Raw genomic sequence first — 17,022 nt, 5'->3', positions numbered from 1 at the left:
AGCATTGGCTTCGTTTATGTGCGATGAGGCACTGATTAGTTAGCAAGAAATTTATTATTGCTTTAAAATAGCTTTACGTAGTTGGATTATATTCCAAGGCAAAGGTCATGTCTATTTTCCACTGTAAAACTGGCATGTTTTAAAGTTAGAGGTCTTTTCTTTTCTTAAGTATATTTAATCATATGATTGGAAAGTTGCAAAATTCAGTGTTTCCCAGTGGGCTTTCTATTTCTTCAACAAATGAGTGAAATGCTGTTTGGTTGGCAGTCACTCAAAGTGGGTTAAACTGCAATGTACTTTATCATTATTCTTCAAAGACCTTGGAATAAATAAACTTCACCTAATAAACTCTTCCTTCAAGGTTACAACAGTTTTGTAATTGCCAGCATTTAAAAAACCAGCTTCTGAAATTAATTTTCCTATAACATGTCAAGTACTAAGACAAAAGGAAAAGTAGGAAACTTATTGCAAATACATGGTTATTCATAGTTATTATGCAGGGTAGATAGTAGCTTTTAGTACATTTTACAGTAAAAATGTCTTTTTTTAAAAAATGTAATTACATGGTTCTAAAGCACCTTTACAAATTCATTGACACTCCAATAGCCTGAACTTTGGTACCTTTGCCTTAGCCTTTTCTTTAATGGGTTCTGATTTGAACTGAGTCGTTTTCAGTTTTTTCCAAATTTGTCCTTGATATGTGAGGAGGATAGACATAGCATGTGTAGTTTCTGGAATGAAACTACCTGCAAACAATCTGTTTAAATGGGCAAATCATTACTTTCTGCATAAAAGTGTATATTGGAAGTACAGTCAGTTCCTTGAGCAATTAGAGCAATGTATTTTAAAGGAATTTAATAGTCATTATCCCAGAGTTACCTTGTACAATTAGCTATACTGTGATATGACATCATCTCAACATATAATATTTACTGAACTCAAAGTGAAATAGATGCTTAAACTGAGCTATGAGACAATACTTGTCTCTTAGGAATGTAGATTCTAAGGAACTGGCTAGTTTTGAGACTACATTCCCATTCCATTATGGTTAAAGCTTGACCTAATCTTGGCTGGTATAATCCAGGAGGGTGAGTAATACTATTCCCTAAATCCAAGCTAGTTGGGATTTATTATCTCTAAATGTACTTTTAAAACTTGTTCAACGTCATATTTAAGATAAACTGTGGAGAAGAGATTGGTCACAGAAGAATGCAATGGTTTTGTTCCTCTTTTTTCTTTTCTTAAAGAACATTTTATTAAACTTATATTGTTTGGACAGTTGAAGATGATAGCAGAAAAGAGCTACTGTCACATACCGTATGTAAGTGAGGCTTAGTTTTCTTTTACAAAATGGATTTGGTCATACAGATTAATGGTGACTGATAGAAGGGCAACTGGTTATCATTTAAGAAAGATAAGAGGGAAGTGAAGGCTGTATGTATAGAACACTCCCATTTACTGAGTTTCTAGCTGGCCCTTGTCATTCATCTTGGACTTAAATTCTGTGACTAAAGATTCTATCCCTCAGCTAATAAGAATACTCTTAGGAATAAAAACAAGGTCACTATACTCTTTATCGATAACATAATTATATGTAACCCTGACTAGGTTTCATATACTATGGAATCTTCTAGAGTCTCATCTTGAGCAAAAAACTGTAACATCAGATGTAAATATGATTCATATACTAGCTCCCAGTCAACATGGTTAGAGGTTCTGTGAGTAAGCCTGAAAAGATAATATGCCTAAAGTTAGCCAATGTAATATACTCCATAAAATGATTACTCTCAAAATAACCCAATTACGGCTTATTGTTTTGGCAAATCCATAGAATTCTATAAGAATGTAATAATATAAAGTTGTTATTTTTCTCTCACTTCCTTCTATTTCTGTGGTTCTAATACCAACCAAGGTGAAGAACTACTAATTACACACACACACACACAAGAATATTAAAGGTCTTTCTCTCAGAATGTTTCACAACCACTTTTGTAGAGTAAACAAGGTCCAGTTCCGAAGTTTTAGAACTTCTTTGGTGTTGGCTTTTTAATGTGAGGAAAACATGTAAAACTCTCTACTCCCTACATTTTTTGGGATACAGGGGAAAGGGGGAGGGTCTTAGAGTGGAGGGTGGAGCTGGGGCTAAGGTTGTCATTGAAGCGTGGAAGTTTCCTGGCCGGGAGAGGGAAGAGGGAGTTTTGGGATAAGGCTCATATACTTATGAATCACATGAGTGTTGGGCTTGATTAAAATTCTGAATTTTCTTTGACATTGTGGCTGATCTGTTGATCTGTTTTCACTGATGGTTCTACTAATGTGTTCTTTTCTTCCTCTGGGGGTGGTGAGCGGTCTATAAATAATACCTTATGTAGAGCTTCCTCTGATCTCTGCCCTTTGTTCTCATCTTTAATGAGTTGGGTGAGTGTTTAGCTTTTTCTGGGAAAACATTTTTCAATCATTAAACCTTTGCGGGAAGAATGTAGGAAAACAATTTTTAACCCCCTCTTTATCTTGTTCAATATCTTTCAGAGGTTTGAAGTGATAGAAAGCAGCATTTTTCTTTGGGTCATGATGAATAGCAAAATGATGATGCTTTCCTGTTTTCCTTTACCAGTGTAGGAAGAGTCAGTATGTGTAATATGTGGGATATAGAGTGTCAAATGTGTTTCGCTCTCATTTCCATTAAACATTTTTCATTCCTATATATTGCTAAGTTATCAAAATGTCTACAAATCTTAGAAAGAAGAAACTATAAGAGAGGGTTTTTTGTTCCATTACTAAGGTTAATAGGAGATCTGTTATTAGCAGAGTAGACGCATTGTTCACTGAGCTTGTGTATTTTTAAACACATGTGGAGCCAAACATGAGGGGTAAAGCTATTAGCATCTCAATGAGAGGGGAACATGTGTCAGCTGAGAGAGATGTATTAAAGTAAGATACAGCAACACATGCTGGCACTCTTTAAGCATGAAAGGGGAATTTTATTTGTCTGACTACTTCACACACCATATTTTCAAATATTTAAGATCAGTATTGGTTCATACTGATATTTTACCTTATATAAACGTGCCTTGTGAAGTCACAACAGAATTCTCACAGTGGTGATTTTTTTACACCCTGTAGGCTCTACCCACATGGAGAATTTGAAATACATATTTTTCCTACATTATTTGAAAAATTTGGTTCAATAGTCATTCTTAAGGATTTCATGGTCACATATAGACAGATATAAAACCAAGGAGGCGTTGGCTCCTTTTGGTTTGTTTTCTTTCTCTCTAACATCCGGGCGGGGAGGAGCGGTCTAGTGAGTCTGTTTGGTGTATTTATAAAGGTAATGCAGTTAATGATAGAATAAGCTTTTAAGACTCCACAAAAGGAGACATTTTGGAAGTGCTGGTGGGGGTGGATCTGGGGGGGGGTTGGTGTTGCTATTTCCAGAGGTGATGAGAGAACACTTTTAATGGTTCTTCACTAATCTCATGTTTCTAGGTGGATTAAGTTTGAAGAAAAAGTGGAACAGGGTGGGGAGAGATGGAGCAAGCCCCACGTGGCCACTTTGTCCCTTCATAGCTTATTTGAGCTGAGGACATGTATGGAGAAAGGATCCATCATGCTGGACAAGGAGGCTTCTTCTCTCCCACAGTTGGTGGGTAAGTATGTTGTCTTAAGCTCCTATCATTTTTTTCTGCTCTACCTACCTCTCCATGAGTCTCTTTCAATGTAGAAGACTTCTAGTGTAAGCGGAGCTGAATATTCTATAACATTTATTCTCTCTCTTTTTTATGTTATAAAACTAGTAAGGGTTATTGCAAAAAATTTGGAAAATACAGACAAATATTGAGAAAAAAATTAAAACTCATCCATCATACTTCCATCTGGACATAACCATTGTTAACCTTTTGGTGTATTTCCATCCAGTTTTGGTTCTCAGTCCTCTGTCTTATGCTTTTCACTTTTATGTTGTATTAAAAATTACCATGTTTATATGTACAGATTTGCATTCCTCCAATTATTAGCATAAGATTAATATTTTAAATAGAACCCTCCGCCTTCATCCTTGGTCATAGTGGGCTGGAAGTCTGGACACTAGATTTCTAGAACTCCTTGACCTTGGACATTGCACTGAGCTTCTCTGGGCCTCAGTTTTGTCATCTGTAACATACAGTTTGAGTATTCTCTAAGAAGGAAACTGGTCTAGGTCTAGTCCCTCAGTTGGGCTGATTTTGTAGGTGAAAGTCAAGCTCCTTTAGCTGTAGGTAGAGCAAATTGGGTGGGGCAAGGAGCCAGCAGAACATTATGGATTAATGACTGAGTCAAGTCATGTTGGTGCCGAGGATCATTTGTATAACCCACGACAAGTCACTGAACCTCGTGGTGCAGAGCAGCTTTGGCATCTTTGTAATTAGTGTTGTGTAGTGAATGTCAACTCACCATGTTGAACACCTTGAGCACACGTCGCTACATTCCAAAGAGAGGTCATTGTTTTCATTTTCTAGCAAGAGACTGACCTAAGCTGCCTTATTATCCTTCAGGTTGGTGTGCTAAAGATCATGTTTTCCTTAAGGAGAGGTGCAGGGGCTCTGCTTATTATTCCTAGGAAAATTCCATAACTCGGTGACCACTGGACCTGCAGGGATGACTGCACTTTCTTAAGGGGCCTGCGGTGTGCCTACTTTGGAATTGTGAGGAGAGGATGTGGATTGTGGCCTGATGACCAGTGTAAAATTCCTGTGTAATCTCAAAATTTCTTTGAATATCTGTAGGCAGAGGGCTTGTCTATGGCATCTGTGTCTTTATGGACAATGGGAAGGCTATAGTATTTGTATTGGAAGAGAAAATCAGTTCTCAAATCAGGCATATATCTTGCTGACCTCTACATAGCTGTTTCTTCTTCAGAGAGCTTGTTAGTTAGATTTACAAAGCAGCTCCGCACTTTCCTTGCATCTGAAGTGCTTAAGGTACAAGTGGAGAAGGGAGAAAGACTAATGTGAAGATGCTGGGTGGACAGAATGAATTAGTTTATGCATTTATTCAGCAGTGGTACATGGCCTTCTACAATGAGCCAGACACTATTCTAGGCCCTGAAATTAGGTTTGCAAATCTACCACTTTGTAAATGGGATAAGTTACAAATCCATGTCCACGTAGGTAGTGAGAAGATAATGTTGGAAATACTGCTTTATGTAGAATTTTTTGTATTTGACAAGGCAGGTGAGACTGAAAAAGGACATCTGATATATGAGGAGAGCTGTTGGATTATTGTACGCAGGGAAGATGATGAAGCCCATCTACAAAGACAGAGGGAAGCAAAGGGAACGAATGGTTTTCCAGGCTATTTGTTTCACTGACTTTTCTTCATTTGTTAAAGCTGCAAGAGAGATTGTTATCCAAAAAAGTATCATGGTTAGCAAAAATCAGTCCAGTTTCTGAGTGAGATTTGCAACTTTCAGGCTTTAAGAACTAATCTAGAGCAAAGATGTCTGAAGTTAGAAGTCAGAAATGCCTAAGTGCAAAGCAAAATGGGAATTAAACTTGTGACTGGGCAATGGATAGCAATCTGTGTGTTGTGGTTTAAGGGTCATCGGGAAGTTTCCTGTATTGAAAAAAAAAGTCCTACCGTAGACCATGGTTACTTCCTGAACTTCCACTGTTTGGAGATTCATTTCACTGAACCCAGGGTTTGTTTTCTATTAAAATATACATACTCTTTGGCAGAGGTCATATATTTATTCCATGAGCTGCAGAGTGGTGTTGTAGAAATAATGGTGGATTTAAACTGTGTGGGGTTTAATTAAAGTCTACCCCTACTAGCACGTGTGACCATAGACAAGGCATGTTGCTTAACTTATTCGCAGTCTCTGTTTCTCATCCGTAAAAAGTGGATGAAGGTAGACCTCTCAGGGTGTTGTTAGAATTGAATGAGGATCTCAGGTGTAATTGTACTTACTTCGATGACTATCCCAGTATGAATGAGTTTATCCAGATCTTTCTACATGTCACCTAGCAGGGGCTGAGTGTAGACTGAGTCAGGTCAAGAGATGCTCAGGGACTTCATGAGCAGGAGAAAAATTCTGAAAGGTGTAGTAGGTAGAGCTAGAAAAAAACCTCACAGCTTCTTTGCTGTGCCTGGAGCTGGCTGGTCAAGAAGGGTGATGAACGTTAAAGTTGAATTATATACTTGGGTTTTCTGTAAAACTGTCTTCGAGGTCTTCAGCACCAGAAAGAGCCATCTTAAGGCGTTTCTGGTCTTCAGTAACTAACTGACCCTTTCCATGTAGTAGAAGACAGAGTCCCACATTACACTGGGGCCTCATTAGCCAATGGCCAAAGAGAGAGGTTCTGGTATTTACTACATTTAAGAAAGGTTCATCAAGCATTTTACATTCTCAGTTTAATTTTCCATTACTTTTTATTATCCGCTGCGGCTTTTTTTCTCTAACCTCCACACGTTTGCTTTAATAACGTCATTAAATTTTAAAATTGGACACCACTAGGTCACTTTGACGTGTCATCACTCAGTACTATGTTTGCTCTACCATCCCTGAGGCAAGCAGGCAGAGAGCCAGTGCTGTCATTCTGGAGCTGATAACACAGAGAAACAATTCAGAAGCAAATAACACACATCACAAGGAAAACAAAGAAATTTTTTAAAAAAATGGACTAGATTTGGAGGAGTGGGGAGAAGAGCATGTTTGAGAGAGTGTAAGTGGCTGAAAAGAAATACTTAAAAATCCTCTGAAAGAGTCAAATCCTTACAGCAGGTTAAAAAACATGAAAGAAAAAAAAAAAAACTGTCCTGATTTCAAGTGATAAAATGGCATGGTAACTTGAGTTACTGTCATTACTTGATTATTAAAAAATCTTTTGCTAGCAGAGGATGCAGTGGATTTGTTGTTTCCTGAATGGTGGTGTTATTCAGACTTGAGAATTACATGCAGCTAAGTCTTCAGATGCATTTCCCCTTCACCCTACTTTTATTTCGACAAACAAGAAGAAAAAGAGATCAGGATGAGTGTGATTATATCCAACAAACAATAGCACGATTTCTTTCCTTTTTTGCAGTCCACTTGCTGCCCCTTCTCAGTGGCCTCCGAGGGGCACCCTGCCTTTGCAGGTGCAAAGCCACTGCCACCTGGGGGCCCATGAGCAGTGGCCACTGCCTAAGCGGGTGTCACTTCTCACACTTGTGTAAAAATTCAGCCTCATTCTGATTCTCCTCAGGACCTCTCCTAGTTTTCTTCATGAAGATCCCCTTCTGAACCCTAATAGAAAATTTGTGTTATTTAAAGGATAAAACATCATTTTTATAGGTGATTTTAATAACTTTATTATTGCTGTCATCTTACAATTTTACATTTAAAGTATCATTCACATATGAAGCCAAGTACATGAGAATTTCTCTCCCCTCCTTAGTTAAAAAACAATTATAAGCCATTTCAGGTATTTTATTATGATGGGAAATGGATTAGGAAAATGTAGCTCTATTTTTGGAGCTCTCATTTTTATATTTAAAGGCATTCCTGGGCTGTGCATGTTAGCAGATATATTAGTCAGGTTGTTTCTTGCTTTTAACACCTTGTTATATTTTCAAAATGGTAATATATTTTTTTTTTATCACAAAACTAAAACATGTTCATTTCTAGTAATGCAGAAAAATATAACACGCAAAAGTCAAAATACCACTAATCTCATCTTTCAGAGCTATCCTCCCAGCAGTTTTTCGGTACATCTCTGTTTACACACATGAAATTTATTTTACAAACTGGGATCATACTATAACCCTCTAATCTGCCCTTTCTAACTTAAAAACATAATATGAATATTTCCATGTTATTAAATATAAGTATAAACATCATTTTAACGGCTGCAAAATAGTTAATAATCTATAGTTGGGCATTTAAGTTGCCTTCAAGTTTTTATCGTAAAGAAAAGAAATGAACACTTTTGTTATACTTTTGTGAAATTGCTTATTTCCTGATGATAGGTTTCTTATGGTGAAATATTCAAAGGGTTTGAACATTTTAAGGGGCTCTGTTTTGCATTGGCCAAGTGGCCTTCAAGAAAGGTTGTCTTGTTTGTTACTGTCATCATCAGTATATGGCCTTGTCTATTGCATACGACATTCAAGTCACTGGAGACTGGTCTTTTAAATTTTGCCACTTTGGTAGATTAACATAAAATTGGTGAAATTTGTATAAATTTGTTTAAATTGTCTGTTAGTCTTGAAGTTGAATATTTCTTGGGCCTTTTGTGTTTCTTTTAAGAATGGACTTATATACACTACCAAACGTAAAATAGATAGCAAGTGGGAGGCAGCCGCATAGCACAGGGAGATCAGCTCAGTGCTCTGTGACCACCTAGAGGGGTGGGATAGGGAGGGTGGGAGGGAGACACAAGAGGGAGGAGATAATGGGTATATATGTATATGTATAGCTGATTCACTTTGTTATAAAGCAGAAACTAACACAACATTGTAAAGCAATTACACTCCAATAAAATGTTAAAAAAAAAAAAGTGTTACCTTTGACCTTTTTTGGGGGGTTGCATGACCATCTTCTCTTCAAGTTTTTTTTTTTTTTTTTGGTCTAGAGTTTCCTTCTTAAAGAAAGAAAAATATCATGTGATACGGAAAAAGATCTAAACTGTGAATCAGAAAACCTGGTTTAATTGGGGGGCGGGTCGCCTTTAATTAGGCTGTATCTGTGAGCATCTCCCCTCTCGCGCTCTTTTCTCATCTGTATAACAAGAGTTTGAACCTGATGCTTCCTGAGCTTCCTTTCAGCTCTGCGATTATCTTGAGCTGGCACTTTCTCTCCCAATTGGTAACGTCTGTGGGATTTTGAACACTGAAGGCTTAATTTTAGTGTAGCTATGAAATGTTACTGCCTCCACTTTCCTTGAAAGGTTTTGTAGTTTATGCTTAAAGAGATCCCTGTGGGCCATTTTTATGGAAACCTAATGAAGGGCATAAGCCACACAGATGTTGTAACCTGTTCTAATTGGTCATTTCCAGACATTAGTAACAGAGGGCTGGCTGTGCATATATATGCACTGGTTTGAGATTACAGGGGAGGTCAAGAATAGAGGGAGGCCCTGCCAGGAAGGGTAGATAAGAAACACTTTAATCCACAACCCTGGAATTAGAGTAGGAGTTTGATAACACTTGCCGCAGATATGCCAGGGCTATTTATTTTTATGGTTCTTCTGTAAAATGGACTTTCCACTTTGATTAAGATTTAAAGGGAAAATAGATGGGTTGTATTCAGTAGCACTTAATTATTTTACCGTAGAACAGAGGGTTAAGTATAATTACAGGATCCGTTCTGAGAGTTTTACTGAGTAAGGTTTGTGTAGTTAAAAATACTCAGAGCTAAAGGCCATTCTCAAACCAAAACATTCCTATGGGAGAAACTCTTCCTGCTTTGCCCAGGCTCTCTACCAAGTGGTCCAGTGTTACGTGACATTTATAGCATCTGTGTAAGGCATGTGATGGAAAATCCTGGATTCAGCCTCTACTTGGCTCCCAGGTAGTTGATTGTACACTGTGTGGATCGTCAGCTTCTGGCTGTGAGACCAGTTCCATGACTGCTTGTTAAAAAGATGGACTAATGAGAGGTGCAGTCATGCCCAAGCAAAGCCCCTTGAACATCTGTAACTTCACTTTGCGAAGAGATGGGAATGTTTGGGAGGTGCTGTTATCCTATCAGTATCCAGCAATTTTCTTTCCGACTGCTTCTGCAAAAGAAGAGCTTTTGTTCTCTTCTCCACTTTTGTATGTGGAGGAGTTTGCGCAAGAGGAAAATATTGACGTGTGTTGATGCAGCCACGTGCCTGAACGGGTGGGCCTGGGAGCTATTGTTCTAGCTCTCTGCCAGGGACAAAGCTCTATCTGCAGACAGTGAGGTGTTGTCCTGCCATTGCATCTTTATTATTATTATTATTATTTAGTTAGTTAGTTAGTTTTGGCTGCGTTGGGTCTTCATTGCTGCACCGGGCTTTCTCTAGTTGCAGCACACAGGCTCAGTAGTTGTGGCACATGGGCTTAGTTGCTCCGTGGCATGTGGGATCTTCCCGGACCAGGGCCGGAACCCGTGTCCCCTGCATTGCCAGGTGGATTCTTAACCACTGCGCCACCAGGGAAGTCCCGTGCCATTGCATCTTGCACAGATTCTGTGATATTTTGTCCTGTGCTCCATTCTGGACAGTGGATATGTCCACCTGTGATGTGACATTAGAGGAGACTCTTATGTCATACTGCTGACATGCTGATTTGTGAGAAAGAGGACTCCTTGTTTTCTGTTAGAGTAAAACATATCCTTCAGCACACCCACCCATGGAGCAATTCCTGTAAAGCACAGTAATCCTTTCTACTTAGAACCATTCTGAAAAAAAGAGCTCAGAGAAATTTTTTGGGAAAGATTTTTCTAAGACTATTTTATTTTATTATTTTTTATTGAAGTATAATTGACATATACAATCTTATATTGGTTTCAGGTGTACAACATAGTGAATTGGCATTATTATACATTATGAATTGATCCCCACGATGTCTAGTAATTATGTCACCATACCAAGTTATTACAGTATTATTGATGATATTCCCTATGCTGTGCATTACATCCCATGACTTATTTATTTTATAACTGGAAGTTTATACCCCTGAATCCCCTTCACCCATTTCACCCACCCCCCTCACCTCCTCCCGTCTGGCAACCACTAGTTTGTTCTCTGTATCTTTGGGTCTGTTTCAGTTTTGTTTGTTTCTTCATTTTGTTTTGTAGATTCCACATATAAGTGAAATCATTTGGTATTTGTCTTTCTCTCTCTGACTTATTTCACTTAGTGTAATACCCCCTAGATCCATCCATGTTGTTACAAAAGGCAAGATTTTATTCTTTTTTATGGCTGAGTAATACTCCATTTTACATACACACACACACACACACACACACACACACACACACACGTATATATCACATCTTCTTTATCCATTCATCTATCAGTAGGAACTTAGGTTGCTTCCATATCTTGGCTATTGTAAATAATGCTGCAATGAATATAGGGGTGCATATTATCTTTTCAAATTAGTGTTTTTGTTTTCTTTGGCTAAACACTGAGAAATGGAATTGCTAGATTGTGTGGTGGTTCTATTTTTAATCTCTTCAGGAAACTCTGGTACTGTTTTCCACAGTGGCTGTACCAATTGACATTCCCCACAGTGTAGGAGGTTTCCCTTTTCTCCACATCCTCACCAGCACTTGATATTTGTTGTCTTTTTGATAACAGCCATTCTGACAGGTGTGAAGTGATATCTCATTGTGGTTTTGATTTGCATTTCCCCAATGATTAGTAATGTTGAACATCTTTATGTGTGTCTGTTGGCCATCAGTATGTCTTCTTTGGAAAATGTCTATTCAGATCCTCTGCCCACTTAAAAATTGGATTGTTTGTTTTTTTGGTATTGAGATGTGTGAGTTCTTTATGTATTTTAGATGTTAACCCCTTATTGGATGTATCATTTTCAAATATCTTTTCCCATTCAACAGGTTGTCTTTTTGTTTTGTTGATTGTTTCCTTTGGTGTGCAAAAGCTTTTTAGTTTGATGTAGTTCCATTTGTTTATTTTTGCTTTTGTTGCCTTTGCCTGAGGAGACAGCTAAAAAAATACTGCTAAGACTGATGTCAAAGAGTATATTGCCTATGTTTTTGCCATGAGTTTTATGGTTTCAGGTCTTTCATTTACATCTTTAACCTATTTTGAGTTTATTTTTGTAAGTAGTGTAAGAAAGTGACTTAGAGCTAATAGAAATTTTAGTGATTTTTCTTTTTTAGTAAGACTAATATATTAAAATTTCTAGAAAATTCTGATTAGGTTATACTTTAAAATGACTAATAGAATATATTGGAAAGGCTTTAGTTGGATCCAAACAAGAAGAATAAACCTCCCTTCTTAGAAAAGACTGAGGCATAATTTTATACTTTAATCTTTCTTTCATTGGATTAATTCGTGTTCAAATAACCTGATAATGGTATTATTTTTCTTTACTTTGTCCTATTATAAAGAAAATATAACATTACAGAAGAATTTGGGAAAACAGATTTAAAAATCAGTAATGTCATGATGTTAAATTTTGCATATTCTCTTCAAGATTTTTTCATATCATTTATATTTCTGGCACAGTTGCTATGATAGAGTACATGAAATTTTCTAATCTTACTTTTAAACAAAACAGTTGGAAAATATAATTACTTATTGTGTTACTAAGAGAAGAATGTGATTAATGTGAATTCACTACTAACTGGGATTGAAAAAAATTTACAAGACAGTTCTTCCTCTCTAAACATGTAATTAATACCAGAATATTTATAACTCTCTCTTTAATGCCAATAGCACTGTACCCTGTATCTTTACCTTCACAGACAGTGGAAAGTTAGAAATTTTGAAGATAAATATATTGATATTAAATTTGAGGATGACATCCATAAAATTACAGTAAAACATGAACTTTGTGGTCTTGTGACTGAGTTTCGTTTTTTGCTTTTGTTTTGCTTTGTTTTTGTATCAGAGATGATTGTTGACCATCAGATTGAGACAGGCCTATTGAAACCTGACCTTAAGGATAAGGTGACCTATACTTTGCTCCGGAAGCACCGGCATCAAACCAAGAAATCCAACCTTCGATCCCTGGCTGACATTGGGAAGACAGTCTCCAGTGCAAGTAGGATGTTTACCAACCCTGATAATGGTAATGCAGGGGCCGCCTGGCAGCTGCTCTCTCTTACCTGCCTCACTCACCTTTATTCCACCTCTTGTCACCTTTATTTTTTTTTTTTAAATCCCTCTTCTTATTTCTTCTTTTCTCAAGTTCATATGCCACAGCCATTTCATAATGACACTTTTTATCCAATTGGGCAGGTTTGCAGTCCTGTTGGAAAGATGTCAGCAGTTACTGTAGGCTGCAGATGCCAAGATGCCTTGCTTGTTCCACACACATCTATTCTGATTGACTGAGAGGGTTTGGTAATAACGCTATGATAAAACAACTGAATGTTTCCAGTGAATCAGCAAACTTGCAGATTATTGAGTACATCAAGGAATGTGCTTTTGACATGGTGGTTTGTCAGAATTAGGAAGATAGACTAAGATACGATACTCTGACATCTCGCATCATGAAGTGTTTGCTTGTTACATGAGTTGGTGTCCAGCCTATAAATGATCATTCATAAAAGTAAGGTTCAATATTACTTTTACTGCTTAAAAGACCAATCTACTCTTTTGTTATATGATACTGATAGTTAGATGTGAGAATCATTATTCAAGGTAGGATATTAATCCCATTATATAGCAATAGGAAAGGCACTGTGTTTTATTTATACTCTCTTGCATTTACCAGAGTTTCTTGCAAAGTGTCTATCCTCTGTATCATTGTCTTCGTTTTGAATAAATTTCATGATCTGGTGCAGTCTAAGGGAGAAGTTAATTTCCATGAGGTATGGAAAATGAAGGTGTGGGGAAAGAGTTGCTAAGCATTGGGCTGGTAAAACTAGGTCTCTCCCATCCCACCCCTAGTCATTTTAGTATTAAGAGAAATGAGTAGATAAGGGAGCTTCTAATTCATTGTTCTCAGCTGCACTTTCAGAATAACATAAAACATGTTGTCACGCAAAAGGTGGACTAAGTGAAGTGTATAAACTGAATTCTAACTCAGCCACTCCATTTCTGGAAATCGGGTTTTCTGACTTAAAATTAATGGTGGGCTGGCAGAGAGCTTACTGTTAGCAAACTTTGCTGTATTTTGGAACCATCCCATGTAGTTTTTTTAATGAGTGTTTAGTCATTAAGCAGAACCAAATGAAAAGTTCAATTTTATTGAGTGACTTTTATATTGATTTAATTGCTGCTATAAGTTTTTTTTTGAAGCACAACAGGTTATAAATAAATAATTAAAATGAAAATGTTCTTTATAAAAAAAATTCACAAAAGGAAGAATCTAATCTAGAACATTCCTGTGACAATGTGATGGTTCTACCATTACCTGGAATATTGAGGCTGACTGGAAATGTTTTGATTTTTGTGTATCTCTTGTTTTATTTATTTTTTTAAATAGCATTTTGAAGAGTTTAATGGCTGGAAATGTTATGTGATAAACAGTTTGTTAAAACTGATGTCACAAATAATTTTAAAAACAACTCACATTTTAAAAATAATGGCATTTAAAGTACAAGTCTGTTTTTTAATATCTTTACTATCCTCTTTCTCACATAAAATGAAATTTTATGATTTGGAGACTTACTTTTTTTATCACGAAGTTGGTGGTAGTATAAAGAAGCAAGAAAGTGCATTGTTTTCAAATGTTGCTGGATTTGCAATGAGAAGAGGAATGAATATTGTAGAGCGAGGGTGCCTTCTACCAGTGTGGTGTGAGGGTGAGCTTCATTTTCACGGAAGAATAGGCAGAGGAGAAATTAGGAACGGATGGGTCTTGGAGGCCAGAATCTTGTGCTTTAGGGGAAAGCATTTGGACATGGAATACAACTAATGAGTTGATATTGCTCGGTCATTCAATCTTTTATCCTATCAGTAGATCTTCGTACTTTAGAGGAAAGTTGAAATTGCATTTGTCACTCACCTTCTCACATGTGAAATGCCATAGATGCTGGGCAGAAAGCAAGTTGGAAGGGCAGGCAGTTCTTTTTCTTTCTGACTCTTCAGCTGATCAGCTTACACCCTACAGCATGGAATATGATTTAGGCCTTTTAAAAGATGTTATTGGCATTCGTGTTACCTAACTCCTTTTAAATATCCAGAGGCAAGATTTGGCTTTGAGAGATTCTATAGTAATGAGTTTCATGTGCCTCCAAGGTACATTATTATAAAGTATCAGATGGGAAATTTTTGGTTTTCTAGAGGCACTTTTTCTTAACTTGAAAGTTTATACAGTTAGAAATGTTCTTAAAATAAAATTCTAAAATAAAAAATTATAGAACTTTTGCTACTACTTTAAGAAATCAGAATCATGTATCTATTGTAGTTGAAGCTAGATTCTAATATCCCCATGTAAAAACCTAGATAAACTGAAGTCACCTTGGTTTTCTATCACAGCCTTAGAAAATGGACTCAGGATGATGCCAGCCTTAGTTATAATAGCAACAATGCAACTAATAGCTGAAATCTATGGACATACTGTAGAATTGGAAATTTTTTCATTCCCCAGTAGTGTGCTACCCCTTACATGCTCACAAGAGCCAATTGCTATCGGGAATTTTGAGGGCTGGTTGTAAAACACAGCTACTATTAAAAATTAAATTACATGAACATATACAGTTAGATAATATTATTAAAAACAATGGTAATAAATACTCAAAATTCATTATCTCCTACTTATTTTACTGCATTTTACTATAGGCTATGCTCTTCAGGTTATTTACATCTATTGTGTCTGTGTAGTCAAAATGCTACAAAATAGTGTTCTGCTACAAAATAGTGGGAAGTAGAACACTTCTTCCCAACTCTGTATTCAGGGACTTCATATTGGAAGCTTGGACTCAGTCACGATGGTAGTATTACACCATAGAAATCAGCAAACGCTACAAATCAGGACTTGATATATTGTTTTGTCAATTGTTTCTAGACTTAAAAAAGGGATAGAGAAAATGCTAATAATGCAGATTAAACTTAAAAGTAGGTAGTGTCTATAGCCATTATCTTAGCTTGGGCTCCTATAGCATGTTACCATAGACTGGTATAAATGCTTAAACACAAGCATTTATTTCTCATAGTTCTAGAGGCTGGGAAGTCCAAGATCAAGATGCAGCAAATGTGGTTCTTGGTGAGGGTCCTCTTCTTGGTTTGTAGATGGTCACCTTCTCATTCCATCTCCACGTGGTAGAGAGAGCTTGATCATCTTTCTCCTGTTTCTTCTTATAAGGGTGCTAATTCCATTCATGAAGACTACACCGAAAGCCCCACCTCCTAATACCATTACATTGGGAGTTAGGATTTCAATATATGAATTTTGGGAGAACACAAACATTCAGTCCATAACAGCTGTTAAAATGTGAATAACACAAAGAATTGAGGAAATATTCTTTCAGTATTCAGAAGATATTATCCAATTTAGCGAAGGAGTCACCCACATCATTGATGATTGAGTGAAGTCAATACACTCATACTTACATATATCTTCATTGTTTCACTTTTGTCTTACTCATTAACATATATGATAATGGATGTTCAATGGATGTCCAATGGATGTTGGACCTATGATTGTTTGCCAGCTGAAACCATAAGTTGGCTACTGATAGAAGACTTTGGTAAAAATCAACAAAAGCTTTCTGTGAGAATCAACTGGCTGTAGGCAGTTTACAGTAGAGCATTGTGTATTTATTATTTGTACGTGTGCTGCACATCTTTTATAGCAGTAAAATTTACTACACATACACACACACACACACACACACACACACACATTTTTCCACCAGAGAGCTGGTTTTCAAACATTTACCAGCCCACGCACTACAGCCCACCACTGTCTAGCCATGGCCAAAGGTTAACTCTAATTTTTCGGGTCTTGATGTGGCTTTGGATTCCAGATGATTTAATGATTTTGAAAAGAAATGAAAAACATTTTTATTTTTAATAAATCAGGGAAGAATCAGGCTAGCTTCCGAGATGTTAATTATTGTGAAATTGCCACTTATCCAAGACATCTGTGAATTCTGGTGCGCATGTCTGCCAGGTACTAAATTTTAGGCAAGTGCTATATTTTCTCAATATATTAATTAAGGCATTTCTATGGAGTTAGTGTTGCATGAAGAAATTAATGAAGTTTTCATTTCCTCTGGTGTTAGATTTCGTTTACCTATTCTCTTTCTTTCGCACTGTTATTTTAGGTTGAACCATATGAAATTGCCATTTTTGTGGGTAAAATAAAGTTGACTATCGGCAATTTCATATGGTTCTACTTAATAATTTGGTCAGAGATACTCAGATAATAGTTCCGTATTATTTTAGTTTACTATGA

The 17,022-nt window shown here is 36.8% G+C and overlaps 1 protein-coding gene across 3 annotated transcripts in view; it reads left to right on the top strand.

Annotated features, from left to right (window-relative positions):
• Window positions 1–17,022, top strand: part of SLC4A4 (solute carrier family 4 member 4) — a 347,003-nt gene that overhangs the window by 147,429 nt on the left and 182,552 nt on the right. For 2 of the 3 annotated variants that reach the window (XM_057546346.1, XM_007193578.3), the window contains exons 5-6: window positions 3,490–3,650; window positions 12,565–12,744. In XM_057546346.1, coding sequence (XP_057402329.1) covers window positions 3,490–3,650; window positions 12,565–12,744 — 341 coding nt within the window. The remainder of the gene's footprint in view (window positions 1–3,489; window positions 3,651–12,564; window positions 12,745–17,022) is intronic. The other variant, XM_057546345.1, reaches the window with a different exon arrangement.

This window comes from Balaenoptera acutorostrata, chromosome 5, assembly GCF_949987535.1.
Source record: "Balaenoptera acutorostrata chromosome 5, mBalAcu1.1, whole genome shotgun sequence".
Lineage (NCBI taxonomy): Eukaryota > Metazoa > Chordata > Mammalia > Artiodactyla > Balaenopteridae > Balaenoptera > Balaenoptera acutorostrata.
This window is presented reverse-complemented; position numbering and strand designations above follow the sequence as displayed.